We start from the raw sequence: 16,816 nt of genomic DNA, 5'->3' as shown, positions 1-16,816 counted from the left end.
GGGAGTTTCAGACGCCGGAGTGAACTCTTTATTTTCTTCTGCTCATCTCACCAAAAAGAAATGCCTCTTTATAAAAAAAATATGTTTTGTATTTTTTCCAAGTCAAACAGTTTGCGATAGTTTGACAATGATTGATGTTAAAACAATTCTAATTAAATTATTAAATGAAAATCATACTCTGCCTTAACTACAATCTATTTGAAAATGCATTGGGTTGTTATGAAAAAGAATGCTATTAAACATTTGCATTTAAAGTACAACTTTTTTAATGTATATAAACAAAGTGCATATAAATGTAACCATTCAAAACGAATACAATCTGAACAACATAATTATAGAATATTCTGCCATATCAAAGAAAAATAAATAACAATGTGCAAAACTGCAGCATCCCACTAAAAACATTAAACTGGTCCCTCTTTTCTCTCTCTTCTTTATTACCATGTTATAACCAGCAGCACACAGCAATGCTGACCATATTTTGCTTTTATGAGAGATTTACATTCAGAAACGCAAGCTGCCTCACTGTCGAGGGGCTGATGGGGTTTCTTCTCTCAGTAATTATTTGTCCTGTTTTCCAGAAGACCCTCTCAGAGGGAACGGATGTGGCCACTATGCGGAGTCTCCCTGTCATGACTTTAGTAAGCCGTGGGTAGACACAGGCCTTGTTCTTCCACCAGCTCAGAGGATCTGCAGATCTTTGGAGGAGGGGCTCCTCCAAATAGGATCGGACCTCCATTATGGCATCTGCTGAGGGATTCCTTGGTGCTGCATCCCCAGTTGCTCTCTCTCGTCAAACAGCATCCAAACAGCAGACGTTTGTGGCACTACTGCTGGAGCTTCTGCTCCATCTGATCCCTCATCTTCCTGTTGCCCTGGTGCCTGAGCCAGCTGGCTGCTGGGGCTGTCCCTCCCTCCCTCTCCTTCCTGTTGCCCTGGTGCCTGAGCCAGCTGACTGCTGGGGCTGTCCCTCCCTCCCTCCCTCTTCTTCCTGTTGCCCTGGTGCCTGAGCCAGCTGACTGCTGGGGCTGTCCCTCCCTCCCTCTCCTTCCTGTTGCCCTGGTGCCTGAGCCGGCTGGCTGCTGGGGCTGTCCCTCCCTCCCTCTCCTTCCTGTTGCCCTGGTGCCTGAGCCAGCTGACTGCTGGGGCTGTCCCTCCCTCTCCTTCCTGTTGCCCTGGTGCCTGAGCCAGCTGGCTGCTGGGGCTGTCCCTCCCTCCCTCTCCTTCCTGTTGCCCTGGTGCCTGAGCCAGCTGACTGCTGGGGCTGTCCCTCCCTCCCTTCTTCCTGTTGCCCTGGTGCCTGAGCCAGCTGACTGCTGGGGCTGTCCCTCCCTCCCCTTCTTCCTGTTGCCCTGGTGCCTGAGCCAGCTGACTGCTGGGGCTGTCCCTCCCTCCCTCTCCTTCCTGTTGCCCTGGTGCCTGAGCCAGCTGGCTGCTGGGGCTGTCCCTCCCTCCCTCTTCTTCCTGTTGCCCTGGTGCCTGAGCCAGCTGACTACTGGGGCTGTCCCTCCCTCCCTCTTCTTCCTGTTGCCCTGGTGCCTGAGCCAGCTGACTGCTGGGGCTGTCCCTCCCTCCCTCTTCTTCCTGTTGCCCTGGTGCCTGAGCCGGCTGGCTGCTGGGGCTGTCCCTCCCTCCCTCTTCTTCCTGTTGCCCTGGTGCCTGAGCCGGCTGGCTGCTGGGGCTGTCCCTCCCTGCTGCGGAGGTTATTCTTTGAAGAGCCTCATCAATCGCTCTGGCATCACTGAAGGCTAACTTCTTAAACCTGGGGTCAAGTCCAGCGGTTTCTGATAGAACGTGATTATATTCCATTCTGTGTAACTTTCTGTCCATTGATGAAATCAGGGTGTCCATCAACTCTGTCACATGTCCTGTGGTTACATTTGCTTCCTCTCTGGCGGCTGGCTGTGATTCGCAGCAGACCCTTACACAGGAGTATCATTTGTGAGGCTGTCACATAGCTGAAAAGAGAGAACAGTAACTGATTAGTTCAGGTTCATATTTTGTCTACTGATACTACATTCTCATCTACTGCTCATATACATATATAATACTAGATTAAATATTGATGTAGTAATAACTGCTTACTGTAACTCTCTCCACTGATCTCCACAGTGACCTGCTTAAAGGGTTACAGGACACCTCCTGCTCCACCACCTCCCATTCCTCTTGGGTCAGAGCATCAACAGGTGCATTCACAATGGCCAGGCTAGAGATGATAGCATCCTTTGACTCAAGAAATCGCTTCAACATATAAAATGTTGAATTCCACCTTGTAGTGCAGTCTTGTTTAGTCCTCAGCTCAGGCATCCCTATCTGGTGCTGTGTAGACTTACAGTTTTTCAGCACCTACTTTGCTCCTGTGGAAGTATTCCACAGCTGCTTTCACTTTGTCCACAGTGGGCTTCATCACGTTCAGAGCTTCTCTTACAATCAGGTTGATTGTATGGGAGAGACATGGATGATGGGTTCATTTTAAAATGTTCACGGCTTTGGTTATGTTAGCTGTATTGTCGCTAACACAACAGACCATTTTTCCATCTACTTGCCATTCTCTGGCCACAGTTCCTCTGCCAAGTTCTCTGAGGTGTATCTGTCGCTGAACTCAAAGCAGTCCAGAAGACAGCTAGACATCGAAAAAAATCTTCAATGAAATGACATGTAACCGACATGTAAGAAGTGGTTACCCTTGATGTCCAGCAGTCAGCGGTAAAGCTAACTACAGAAGTATTTTGGACTCTTTCCCACACTGAAGCCTGTGTGCTCTCGTACAGTTGTGGAATAAGTGATTTAGAAAGGGGTTTTCCTGCTTGGAATAGTGTACATTGGATTTAGACTATTGCTATATTTTCTAAAACCTCTGTCCTCCACGATCAAAAATGGCTGGATATCGGTGGCAATCAATTTAGCCAAAGCCGATTGACTCAAATGTTGTCAATTAGCCTATCAGAAGCTTCTAAAGCCATGACATAATTTTCTGGAATTTTCCAAGCTGTTTAAAGGCACCAGTCAACTTAGTGTATGTAAACTTCTGACCCACTGGAATTGTAATACTGTGAATTATAAGTGAAATAATCTGTCTGTAAACAATTGTTGGAAAAATTACTTGTGTCATGGACAAAGTAGATGTCCGAACCGACTTGTCAAAAATATACATTGTTAACCATAAATTTGTGGAGTGGTTGAAAAACGAGTTTTAATGACTCCAAGCTAAGTGTATGTAAACTTCCGACTTCCACTGTAGTTAATTATTCCTTGCCCACGAACATTCGACCACCCATCAGGGATGATTGCAATACAGTCTGCTTTCTCTATGATTTGCTTGACCTTCACTTGAACTCTGTTGAACTCTGCATCCAGCAAATGAGTAGATAAAGCATGTCTGGTTGGAGGGGTGTATGCTGGGAAAAGAACATTCAGAAATCTCTTCCAATACACATTGCCTGTGAGCATCAGAGGTGAAACAGTTGCATTCACAGCTCGAGCAAGACATTCATCAGCATTTCTCTGACTATGTTCCTCCATTGTGTCAAAAAACGTCTGATTCCAGGAGGACCGTTAGCTGTTGGTATCGATAAGGTGTCTGATTCATCATTTTCACCTCCAATAGAAGTAGAGGGAGTTTTGTCAGAGGTTGCTTGTTGTGAGCGCTGAGGGAACTTTATGCACTTGGCCAGATGATTCTGTATCTTTGTTGCATTCTTCACATCTGATTTGGCACAGTATTTGCAAATGTACACAGCTTTTCCTTCTACATTAGCTGCAGTGAAATGTCTCCACACATCAGATAGTGCCCGTGGCATTTTCCTGTGAATATTAGAATTTTAAAAAAAAGAAAGAAAAAAAAAGAAATACAATTAAAATCAAATGTATTATTAAAGCCCTTCGTACATCAGCTGATATCTCAAAGTGCTGTACAGAAACCCAGACTAAAACCCCCAAACAGCAAGCAATGCAGGTGTAGAAGCACGGTGGCTCGGAAAAACTCCCTAGAAAGGCCAAAACCTAGGAAGAAACCTAGAGAGGAACCAGGCTATGAGGGGTGGCTAGGAAAAACTCCCTAGATAGGCCAAAACCTAGGAAGAAACCTAGAGAGGAACCAGGCTATGAGGGGTGGCCAGTCCTCTTCTGGCTGTGCTGGGTGGAGATTATAACAGAACATGGGCCAAGATGTTCAAATGTTCATAAATGACGAGCATGGTCAAATAATAATAATCACAGTAGTTGTCGAGGGTGCAACAAGTCAGCACTTCAAGAGTAAATGTCAGTTGGCTTTTCATAGCCGATCATTGAGAGTATCTCTATCGCTCCTGCTGTCTCTAGAGAGTTGAAAACAGCAGGTCTGGGACAGGTAGCACGTCCGGTGAACAGGTCAGGGTTCCAAAGCCGCAGGCAGAACAGTTGAAACTGGAGCAGCAGCACGGCCAGGTGGTCTGGGGACAGCAAGGAGTCATCATGTCAGGTAGTCCTGAGGCATGGTCCTAGGGCTCAGGTCCTCCGAGAGAAAGACAGAAAGAGAGAAAGAGAGAATTAGAGAGAGCATACTTAAATTCACACAGGACACCGGATAAGACAAGAGAAATACTCCAGATGTAACAGACTGACCCTAGCCCCCCGACACATAAACTACTGCAGCATAAATACTGGAGGCTGAGACAGGAGGGGTCAGGAGACACTGTGGCCCCATCCGACGATACCCCCGGACAGGGCCAAACAGGAAGGATGTAACCCCACCCACTTTGCCAAAGCACAGCCCCCACACCACTAGAGGGATATCTTCAACCACCAACTTACCATCCTGAGACAAGGCCGAGTATAGCCCACAAAGATCTCCGCCACGGCACAACCCAAGGGGGGGCGCCAACCCAGACAGGAAGACCACGTCAGTGACTCAACCCACTCAAGTGACGCACCCCTCCTAGGGACGGCATGGAAGAACACCAATAAGCCAGTGACTCAGCCCCTGTAATAGGGTTAGAGGCAGAGAATCCCAGTGGAGAGAGGGGAACCGGCCAGGCAGAGACAGCAAGGGCGGTTCGTTGCTCCAGCCTTTCCGTTCACCTTCACACTCCTGGGCCAGACTACACTCAATCCTACGACCCACTGAAGAGATGAGACTTCAGTAAAGACTTAAAGGTTGAGACCGAGTCTGCATCTCTCACATGGGTAGGCAGACCATTCCATAAAAATGTTGCTCTATAGAAGAAAGCCCTGCCTCCAGCTGTTTGCTTAGAAATTCTAGGGACACTAAGTAGGCCTGCATCTTGTGATTGTAGCATACGGGTAGGTATGTACGGCAGGAACAAAACGGAAAGATAGGTAGGAGCAAGCCCATGTAATGCTTTGTAGGTCAGCAGTAAAATCATGAAATCAGCCCTAGCCTTAACAGGAAGCCAGTGTAGAGGCTAGCACTGGAGTAATATGATCATTTTTTTTGGTTCTAGTCAGGATTCTATCAGCCGTATTTAGCACTAACTGAAGTTTATTTAGTGCTTTATCCGGGTAGCCGGAAAGTAGAGCATTGCAGTAATCTAACCTAGAAGTGACAAAAGCATGGATACATTTTTCTGCATCAATTTTGGACAGAAAGTTTCTGATTTTTGTTACGTAGATGGAAAAAAGCTGTACTTGAAACGTTCGTCTTGAAATGTTCGTCAAAAGAGAGATCAGGGTCCAGAGTAACGCCGAGGTCCTTCACAGTTTAATTTGAGACAACTGTACAACCATCAAGATCAATTGTCAGATTCAACAGAAGATCTCTGTTTCTTGGGACCTAGAACTAGAATCTCTGTTTTGTCCGAGTTTAAAAGCAGAAAATCCACTTCCTTATGTCTGAAACACAGGCTTCCAGGGAGGGAAATTTTGGGGAAATGTACAGCTGTGTATCATCCGCATAGCAGTGAAAGTTAACATTATGTTTCCGAATGACATCACCAAGAGGTAAAATATATAGTGAAAACAATAGTGGTCCTGAAACGGAGCCTTGAGGAACACCGAAATGTACAGTTGATTTGTCAGAGGACAAACAATTCACAGAGACAAACTGATATCTTTCCGACAGATAAGATCTAAACCAGGCCAGAACCTGTCCCTGTAGACCAATTTGGGTTTCCAATCTCTCCAAAAGAATGTGGTGATCGATGGTATCAAAAGCGGCACTAAGATCTTGGAGCACGAGGACAGATGCAGAGCCTCGGTCTGACGTCATTAAAAGGTCATTTACCACCTTCACAAGTGCAGGCTCAGTGCTATGATGGGGTCTAAAACCAGACTGAAGCGTTTCGTATACATTGTTTGTCTTCAGGGAGACAGTGAGTTGCTGCGCAACAGCTTTTTAATTTTTTTTGAGAGGAATGGTAGATTCGATATAGGCCGATAGTTTTTTATATTTTCTGGGTCAAGGTTTGGCTTTTTCAGCAGCTCTTTCAGTAGTTTAGTTGGAATAGGGTCCAGTATGCAGCTTGAAGGTTTAGAGGCCATGACTATTTTCATCAATGTGTCAAGAGATATAGTACTAAAACACTTGAGTGTCTCCCTTGATCCTAGGTCCTGGCAGTGTTGTGCAGACTCAGGACAACTGAGCTTTGGAGAAATTTGCAGATTTAAAGAGGAGTCCGTAATTTGCTAATGATCTTTTCCTCAAAGAAGTTCATGAATTCATCACTGCTGAAGTGAAAGCCATCCTCTTTTGGGGAATGCTGCTTTTTAGTTAACTTTGCGACAGTTTCGAAAATAAATGTTGGATTGTTCTTATTTTCCTCAATTAAGTTGGAAAAATAGGATGATCGAGCAGCAGTGAGGGCTCTTCGATACTGCATAGTACAGTCTTTCCAAGCTAGTCGGAAGACTTCCAGTTTGGTGTAGTCCCATTTCCGTTCCAATTTTCTGGAAGCTTGCTTCAGGGCTCGGGTATTTTCTGTATACCATGGAGCTAGTTTCTTATGACAATTGTTTTTTGTTTTTAGGGGTGCGACTGCATCTAGGGTATTACGCAAGGTTAAATTGAGTTCCTCAGTTAGGTGGTTAACCGATTTTTGTACTCTGACCTCCTTGGGTAGGTGGATGGAGTCTGGAAGGGCATCTAGGAATCTTTGGATTGTCTGTGAATTTATAGCATTCATATCCACAATATTTATTCCACGGGACAGAACTAGATCTAGAGTTTGACTGTGGTAGTGAGTAGGTCCAGAGACATGTTGGACAAAACCCACTGAGTCGATGATGGCTCCGAAAGCCTTTTGGAATGGGTCTGTGGACTTTTCCATGTGAATATTAAAGTCACCAAAAATGTCAATATTATCTGCCGTGATTACAAGGTCTGATAGGAATTCAGGGAACTCAGTGAGGAACGCTGCATATGGCCCAGGAGGCCTGTAAACAGTAGCTATAAAAAGTGATTGAGTAGGCTGCATAGATTTCATGACTAGAAGCTCAAAAGATGAAAACAAAGTTGTTTTTCGTGGGGGAAATTGACATTTTCTATCGTGAATGTTATCGACACCTCCGCCTTTGCAGGATGCGCGGGGGATATGGTCACTAGTGTAACCAGGAGGAGAGGCCTCATTTAACACAATAAATTCATCAGGCCATGTTTCAGTCAGGCCAATCACATCAATATTATGATCAGTGATTAGTTCATTGACTATAACTGCCTTGGAAGTGAGGGATCTAACATTAAGTAGCCCTATTTTAAGATGTGAGGTATCACGATCTCTTTCAATAATGGCAGGAATGGAGAGGGTCTTTATTCTAGTGAGATTGCTAAGGCGAACACCGCCATGTTTAGTTTTGCTCAACCTAGGTCGAGGCACAGACACGGTCTCAATGGGGATAGCTGAGCTGACTACACTGACTGTGCTAGTGGCAGACTCCACTAAGCTGGCAGGCTGGCTAACAGCCTGCTGCCTGGCCTGCACCCTATCTCATTGTGGAGCTAGAGGAGTTAGAGCCCTGTCTATGTTCAGAAAACAGTTTTCAACCAGCGATTGAGTTGAGAGACTCTGCTGTAGAGCCCCTCACGCCCCCTAACTGGGAAGGGGCCAGAGACAATTAATCGATGCCGACACATCTTTCTAGCTGATTTACACGCTGAAGCTATGTTACGCTTGGTGACCTCTGACTGTTTCATCCTAACATTCTTGGTGCCGACGTGGATAACAATATCCCTATACTCTCTACACTCGCCAGTTTTAGCTTTAGCCAGCATCATCTTCAGATTAGCCTTAACGTCGGTAGCCCTGCCCCCTGGTAAACAGTGTATGATCGCTGGATGATTAGTTTTAAGTCTAATACTGCGGGTAATGGAGTCGCTAATGACTAGGGTTTTCAATCTGTCAGATGGTGGGAGGCTTCGGCGGCTCAGACCGCAAAACGGGAGGAGTAGAGACCAGAGAAGTCTCGGCCTCTGACCCCGTAACGGGAGGAGGAGAGACCAGAGAAGGCTCGGCCTCTGACCCCGTTACGGGAGGAGTAGAGACCAGAAAAGGCTCGGCCTCTGACTTCGACCCGTTGCTTAATGGGGAGAACCGGTTGAAAGTTTCTGTTGGCTGAATGAGCATTCCTACAGCATTTCCCTCCCGAAGCCATGAGAAAGTTGTCCGGCTGCGGGGACCGTGCGAGGGGGTTTATACTAACGTTACTATCTGTACTTACTAGTGGCACAGACCCTGTTTCAACCTTTCCTACACTGAAATTACCCTTGCCTAACGATTGCGTCTGAAGCTGGGCTTGCAGCACAGCTATCCTCGCCGTAAGGCGATCGTTCTCCTGTATATTATGAGCACAGCGACTGCAATTAGAAGGCATCATGTTAAAGTTACTACTTAGCTTCGTCTGGTGGAGGTCCTGTAGAACCACGTCCAGATAAAGCATCCGAGGTGAAAAAGCAGAATGAAAAAAGTCGAGCGAGGGAAAATTTTTTATATAAAACGATAATTAAAAAATAAAAACCGTGAAGTAGTCAGGTAGCAAAGTAAGGTTAGCAACAAACCGCACAGTAGCACGTAAACAAGTCTACAAGCTGTGACCGGAAAATGGCTCAGTGTTCTGTCACTCATGGGGACACTACGTCACCGCAAAATCTACGGGTAGAGCACAAAAAATTCAAGCCCTTTGGGTGCTGCCATAGATTTACATTAGAAGTGCCCATCCAAGAAATCTCAAGGTCATTGGTCACAGATAAAATGACTTCAAATCACGTTATATCTACCATAGTTTTGAATGGACTGATAATGTCAACATCATACTTTCAAAATCTTAGCTGGCAAACTAGCAGTCATCATCATGAATCAAGTCAACAACCTACTGGCAAATCCTTTTCCATCGTTGTCATATGAAGAGAAAGTATGAAGAGAAAATACGTTTCGAACAGTCAACCCAACACAGAACTCGGGCATCTTTCAAGATCTCTGACCTGAAGATCACTGACGTCATGATTTGACCTCTGGGTTTTTTCAGAGTTCCCTGTTGTCTTGAAAGCATCATATATCCAGAGAATGCCAGACTTTGATGACAAAGTTAGGCCACGAAGGACCGCCGCGCCACCTTCCTGTTCAAGTCAGCACAGCGCAACAAGGTGAGTCCAAAAATGTCTTGTATGCTGCTGCATAAATGATGTAATATGCCAGGGAGATGTGTACACTGTAACTAAGAAAGTAATACTAAGTGTATGTTGTGTAGTAAGCTGTTAGTAGCCCATGTGCCTCACGCTAATCATTTTGTCCCTTTTCCCCTCAAAATGTAAGACTATTGTTCTGACTTAGTGGTGCAAGTGAACACCTCTCGTCTCATTGGCGCGTAATGATGGCTGACCTTCATGGGCTAATTGACATGTTGTGTAGCCAATATGTCATGTAGAATGATGAAACACGGTGGTCCCGTGTGGCTCAGTTGGTAGAGCATGGTGTTTGCAACGCCAGGGTTATGGGTTTGATTCCACGGGGGACCAGTACGGGGAGAAAAAAAAAGTATGAAATGTATGTATTCACTACTGTAAGTCGCTCTGGATAAGAGCATCTGCTAAATGACTAAAAATGTAAATGTAAAATGTAAACACGTTTGGTTGCCTTCTAGAGTGGCTGAGGATTGCACAGAAACAGAACTTGACCGGGTTAAAAAAAAAAAAAAAGATTTTGTTGCAAGTTGAAAGAGTCGGAATTTATGCAAAACACTGTATACAACATGGATCATGTTAGGATATAAAAATTGATTTTATCAAACAAAACGATGCTACATTTTATCTCTGGGACCCTCAGGGTGACAAATCAGAGCCAGATTACTGAATGCAAGTACATTATTTACAGTTAGAAGTGAATGTATCAAACCAGTTGCCTTAATGAGTGTTTTGTTGTTGTACACTATCCTCCAAACAATAGCATGGTCTTTTTTTTCTCGCTGTAACAGCTACTGTAAATTGGACACTGCAGTTAGATGAACAATCATTTAAGCTTTCTGACAATATGAAACATGTCTATGTCCCGGAAAGTTCGCTGTTGTTTACTACGCCATTCTAGTCCCATATCGCATATTGAGGAGCAACTGTCCCTATTTTGAGACAGCGATCCTGTAGAGGTTACTTCGTTCGTCCTGTGATGTTCACTGAATCAACACTAGTCGGGCTATCCTATCCTATCCTATCCTATCCTATCCTATCCTATCAGTAGTTGCAGTGATCAGAAAGCACTCTTGCAGTTCAAAGATCACGAATACGGAGCTGTCCACCCACACACATGCCTGGCAAATTGCAACGCGTTCACTGAATTACAGAATGAAAACATTTAGTAGAGGATTATGGGGGGGCTATTATGAGTTAATAGCCCCCCCCATATGAAAACACATGAAACAGGGATTGTATAATTCCTAAAAGTACATTTGACTGCTACTTCAATCCCAGTTTTACAAGCTGTAGTTTGGGTAGCGGGAACAGTGAAGACTAAGTGAAATATGAAGGGTACTTGTGTCCTTGTGGATATCACTTCATGGTATTCCTATTTACTGTAGACTCCTAGACCCAATGACCTACAGAGGTCCTATTTACTACTGTAGGCTCCTAGACCCAATGACCTACAGAGGTCCTATTTACTGTAGGCTCCTAGACCCAATGACCTACAGAGGTCCTATTTACTGTAGGCTCCTAGACCCAATGACCTACAGAGGTCCTATTTACTACTGTAGGCTCCTAGACCCAATGACCTACAGAGGTCCTATTTACTGTAGGCTCTAGACCCAATGACCTACAGAGGTCCTATTTACTGTAGGCTCCTAGACCCAATGACCTACAGAGGTCCTATTTACTGTAGACTCCTAGACCCAATGACCTACAGAGGTCCTATTTACTACTGTAGGCTCTAGACCCAATGACCTACAGAGGTCCTATTTACTGTAGGCTCTAGACCCAATGACCTACAGAGGTCCTATTTACTGTAGGCTCCTAGACCCAATGACCTACAGAGGTCCTATTTACTGTAGACTCCTAGACCCAATGACCTACAGAGGTCCTATTTACTGTAGGCTCCTAGACCCAATGACCTACAGAGGTCCTATTTACTACTGTAGGCTCCTAGACCCAATGACCTACAGAGGTCCTATTTACTGTAGACTCCTAGACCCAATGACCTACAGAGGTCCTATTTACTGTAGACTCCTAGACCCAATGACCTACAGAGGTCCTATTTACTACTGTAGGCTCCTAGACCCAATGACCTACAGAGGTCCTATTTACTACTGTAGGCTCTAGACCCAATGACCTACAGAGGTCCTATTTACTACTGTAGGCTCCTAGACCCAATGACCTACAGAGGTCCTATTTACTACTGTAGGCTCCTAGACCCAATGACCTACAGAGGTCCTATTTACTGTAGGCTCCTAGACCCAATGACCTACAGAGGTCCTATTTACTACTGTAGGCTCCTAGACCCAATGACCTACAGAGGTCCTATTTACTACTGTAGGCTCCTAGACCCAATGACCTACAGAGGTCCTATTTACTGTAGGCTCCTAGACCCAATGACCTACAGAGGTCCTATTTACTGTAGACTCCTAGACCCAATGACCTACAGAGGTCCTATTTACTACTGTAGGCTCCTAGACCCAATGACCTACAGAGGTCCTATTTACTACTGTAGGCTCCTAGACCCAATGACCTACAGAGGTCCTATTTACTACTGTAGGCTCCTAGACCCAATGACCTACAGAGGTCCTATTTACTACTGTAGGCTCCTAGACCCAATGACCTACAGAGGTCCTATTTACTGTAGACTCCTAGACCCAATGACCTACAGAGGTCCTATTTACTACTGTAGGCTCCTAGACCCAATGACCTACAGAGGTCCTATTTACTGTAGACTCCTAGACCCAATGACCTACAGAGGTCCTATTTACTACTGTAGACTCCTAGACCCAATGACCTACAGAGGTCCTATTTACTACTGTAGGCTCCTAGACCCAATGACCTACAGAGGTCCTATTTACTACTGTAGGCTCCTAGACCCAATGACCTACAGAGGTCCTATTTACTACTGTAGACTCCTAGACCCAATGACCTACAGAGGTCCTATTTACTGTAGACTCTAGACCCAATGACCTACAGAGGTCCTATTTACTACTGTAGGCTCCTAGACCCAATGACCTACAGAGGTCCTATTTACTACTGTAGGCTCCTAGACCCAATGACCTACAGAGGTCCTATTTACTGTAGACTCTAGACCCAATGACCTACAGAGGTCCTATTTACTACTGTAGGCTCCTAGACCCAATGACCTACAGAGGTCCTATTTACTACTGTAGACTCCTAGACCCAATGACCTACAGAGGTCCTATTTACTGTAGACTCTAGACCCAATGACCTACAGAGGTCCTATTTACTACTGTAGGCTCCTAGACCCAATGACCTACAGAGGTCCTATTTACTGTAGACTCCTAGACCCAATGACCTACAGAGGTCCTATTTACTACTGTAGGCTCCTAGACCCAATGACCTACAGAGGTCCTATTTACTGTAGACTCCTAGACCCAATGACCTACAGAGGTCCTATTTACTACTGTAGGCTCCTAGACCCAATGACCTACAGAGGTCCTATTTACTACTGTAGACTCCTAGACCCAATGACCTACAGAGGTCCTATTTACTACTGTAGGCTCCTAGACCCAATGACCTACAGTAGTTAGCTAGTTAGTTAGTTAGTTAGTGTATGTAAAGCCTTATTACCCACAACATTGAACTTTCCTTGTAGTCTGAAATAGACTAATCTAAATTATAGCAAAATAAAACCATACAAAATATATCTCCATTTACTTTATTATTGTACATTTATTATTGTATCTTATTTACAACAAATCCCACACACAAAATTGTCCATCCAGCTGTCAGAGTGTGTTGTGGTTTCTCATGTCTCAGTACTCATCTCTGAGGTAGGTTAGGGAGAGGGTCTCAGTCAGGGCTTTAAATTTAAAAAAAAATTATATATATATATATTAATAATTGGTAGCACTGGTGCTCCCTACTTTAAAAAAATTAGGAGCACCACATGAAATTTAGGAGCACCAGAAAATGTTATTTTTGTCAAATTGATTGAGTTGCAGGCGAAGCGTGATCACACCCCCGTGTAGGGTACAGAAGTAGGGTATTCCCGTTACTCCCATGTAATTAGCCTAACTTCTGGCGCCATCCTCAGTAATTACCCTAACTTCTGTTGGTATCCTCAGAAAATTATCTGGCTAGCTGACGTTATCTGGCTAGCTGACGTTATCTGGCTAGCTGACGTTATCTGGCTAGCTGACGTTATCTGGATAGCTGACGTTATCTGGCTAGCTGACGTTATCTGGCTAGCTGACGTTATCTGGCTAGCTGGTGTTATCTGGCTAGCTGACGTTATCTGGCTAGCTGACGTTATCTGGCTAGCTGACGTTATCTGGCTAGCTGGTGTTATCTGGCTAGCTGACGTTATCTGGCTAGCTGACGTTATCTGGCTAGCTGACGTTATCTGGCTAGCTGACGTTTTCTGGCTAGCTGACGTTATCTGGCTAGCTGGCGTTATCTGGCTAGCTGGCTAGCTGACATTATCTGGCTAGCTGACGTTATCTGGCTAGCTGACGTTATCTGGCTAGCTGACGTTATCTGGCTAGCTGCCGTTATCTGGCGTTATCTGGCTAGCTGGCGTTATCTGGCTAGCTGGCTAGCTGGCGTTATCTGGCTACTAGCGAGTTAAGTTCATCTTGATCTATTTTGCGAGTCTTAGATATGTTACATAACTACAGTCATTTTTATTTGATTTTGGTTCGTTTTAGAGTCAAAGACAATAGTTTAAGAGTAGTTTTATTTTATTTCAGTTTACTAAATCGTTTTCTCATGATTAGTTTTCGTTTACTATAATAACCTTGCTCAGTACTCATCTCTGAGAGAGTTTAGGGAGAGGGTTTGGGTTAACTCCTGGGTACTGGGTAGTGGTTCAGTAAGTACGTCCAAAATGGCACCCTATTCCCTATATAGTGTACAACCCATAGAGTTCTGGTCAAAAGTAGTGCACTATGTAGGGTATGGGATGCCATTTCATACGCAAGATAGTCAGTACACATCTCTCAATGACGTAACAGTCAGGGCCCGGGTTAGCTGCTGGCTACTGGTGGGACCCCAGGGGTTAAAGGTGACCGTTCTGTTCCTGGTGGTCATGAGGAATCCGTTGGTGCTGAATCGTCCTGGGACGTCCCCCACATCCAGCCATACGAAAGCTGCTACGGCAGAGGACTTCAGGGCCACAGTGTATCGTCCCGTCTCGTCCTGCTGCACCTCGGCCTGAGAGACAGAGACAGAGAGAGAGAGAGAGAGAGAGAGAGAGAGAGAGAGAGAGAGAGAGAGGTCACTATAGTAGTCATACTGACCATCCAGAGAGAGAGAGAGAGAGAGAGAGAGGTCACTATAGTAGTCATACTGACCATCCAGAGAGAGAGAGAGAGAGAGAGAGTCACTATAGTAGTCATACTGACCATCCAGAGAGAGAGAGAGGTCACTATAGTAGTCATACTGACCATCCAGAGAGAGAGAGAGAGAGGTCACTATAGTAGTCATACTGACCATCCAGAGAGACAAGAGAGAGAGAGAGAGAGAGAGAGAGAGAGGTCACTATAGTAGTCATACTGACCATCCAGAGAGAGAGAGAGAGAGAGAGAGAGAGAGAGGTCACTATAGTAGTCATACTGACCATCCAGAGAGAGAGGGACTGAAAACAAAGCACTCCTGGTCCACTACTACTAATAATACCCTGTTCATAATGTGTTATAAGCACATATATAACACCGTGTGAACTATGCGTAATGCATTATAATGCACAACCAATAACAATATGTATACTAACCCAGACTACCCTAAGAGGGTATATACATTAGTCCTCCTGTATACTAACCCAGACTACCCTAAGAGGGTATACATTAGTCCTCCTGTATACTAACCCAGACTACCCTAAGAGGGTATACATTAGTCCTCCTGTATACTAACCCAGACTACCCTAAGAGGGTATATACATTAGTCCTCCTGTATACTAACCCAGACTACCCTAAGAGGGTATACATTAGTCCTCCTGTATACTAACCCAGACTACCCTAAGAGGGTATACATTAGTCCTCCTGTATACTAACCCAGACTACCCTATAGGAGATCCAGTAGACGAATATGTGTCAATATGACATAATTAGAAGCAGAACTCATGATGAGGCGGTCAGTCAGTCAGTTGTAGTGATGTCATTGGCTGCTGGAGTGATGTCATTGGCTGCTGGAGTGTGTGCTGTCGCTCCATCTTACCGAGATGTTGGGTCTCAGCATCCCCTGGGCGTTTTTCGGCGAGCTGAGGAAGAGGTGATTAATGGGACCTTGCTGGCTGTTGACGTCCTCGAGGTGAAAGGTCAAGAGACAGGTGAGGCGGGTACAGCTCCCGCCCCCACACCCAGCCAGCAGGGCTGTGATTGGCTGTTTGTGGATGACCTCAGCACTTCCTCCTTCCACGAGCACCAATCCAGAAGCCACAGTGCACACGGGATCCAGACTGCTCCACTCATAGACTGAAACCTGACGACAAGATACATTAGTCTACAATCAGTACCCGCTCCCTAAAACACTTCAGCGAGCAGGCCTTTCTAATCGACCTGGCCCGGGTATCCTGGAATGACACTGACCTCATCCCGTCAGTAGAGGATGCCTGGTTATTCTTTAAAAGTGCTTTCCTCACCATCTTAAATAAGCATGCCCCATTCAAAAAATGTAGAACCAGGAACAGATATAGTCCTTGGTTCTCTCCAGACCTGACTGCTCTTGACCAGCACAAAAACATCCTGTGGCGTACTGCATTAGCATCGAATAGCCCCCGCGATATGCAACTTTTCAGGGAAGTTAGGAACCAATATACACAAGCAGTTAGGAAAGCAAAGGCTAGCTTTTTCAAACAGAAATCTGCATCCCTGCAGCACAAACTCAAAAAGGTTCTGGGACACGGTAAAGTCCATGGAGAATAAGAGTACCTCCTCCCAGCTGCCCAAAATTAAATCTAGAATCAGCATCCTTCACTCATGCTGCCAAACATACCCTCGTAAAACTGACTATCCTACCGATCCTCGACTTCAGCGATGTCATTTACAAAATAGCCTCCGACACTCTACTCAACAAATTGGATGCAGTCTATCACAGGGCCATCCGTTTTGTCACCAAAGCCCCATATACTATCTACCACTGCGACCTGTACGCTCTCGTTGGCTGGCCCTCGCTTCATACTCGTCGCCAAACCCACTGGCTCCAGGTCATCTATAAGTCTTTGCTAGGTAAAGCCCCGCCTTATCT

The 16,816-nt window shown here is 45.2% G+C and overlaps 1 protein-coding gene across 2 annotated transcripts in view; it reads right to left on the bottom strand.

The window, feature by feature from the left end:
• Window positions 1-13,273: 13,273 nt before the first annotated feature.
• Window positions 13,274-16,816, bottom strand: part of manba (mannosidase, beta A, lysosomal) — a 47,629-nt gene continuing 44,086 nt past the window's right edge. For both annotated transcript variants that reach the window (XM_045703893.1, XM_045703937.1), the window contains 2 exons: window positions 15,788-16,051; window positions 13,274-14,785 (listed from right to left, as the gene is read on the bottom strand). In XM_045703893.1, coding sequence (XP_045559849.1) covers window positions 14,558-14,785; window positions 15,788-16,051 — 492 coding nt within the window. In that variant the 3' untranslated portion in view covers window positions 13,274-14,557. The remainder of the gene's footprint in view (window positions 14,786-15,787; window positions 16,052-16,816) is intronic.

The sequence above is a fragment of the Salmo salar genome, chromosome ssa01 (genome assembly GCF_905237065.1).
Source record: "Salmo salar chromosome ssa01, Ssal_v3.1, whole genome shotgun sequence".
In the NCBI taxonomy this organism is placed as follows: domain Eukaryota; kingdom Metazoa; phylum Chordata; class Actinopteri; order Salmoniformes; family Salmonidae; genus Salmo; species Salmo salar.
Note: the sequence above shows the minus strand (reverse complement) of the source record. Positions and strands in the feature narration are given on the sequence as shown.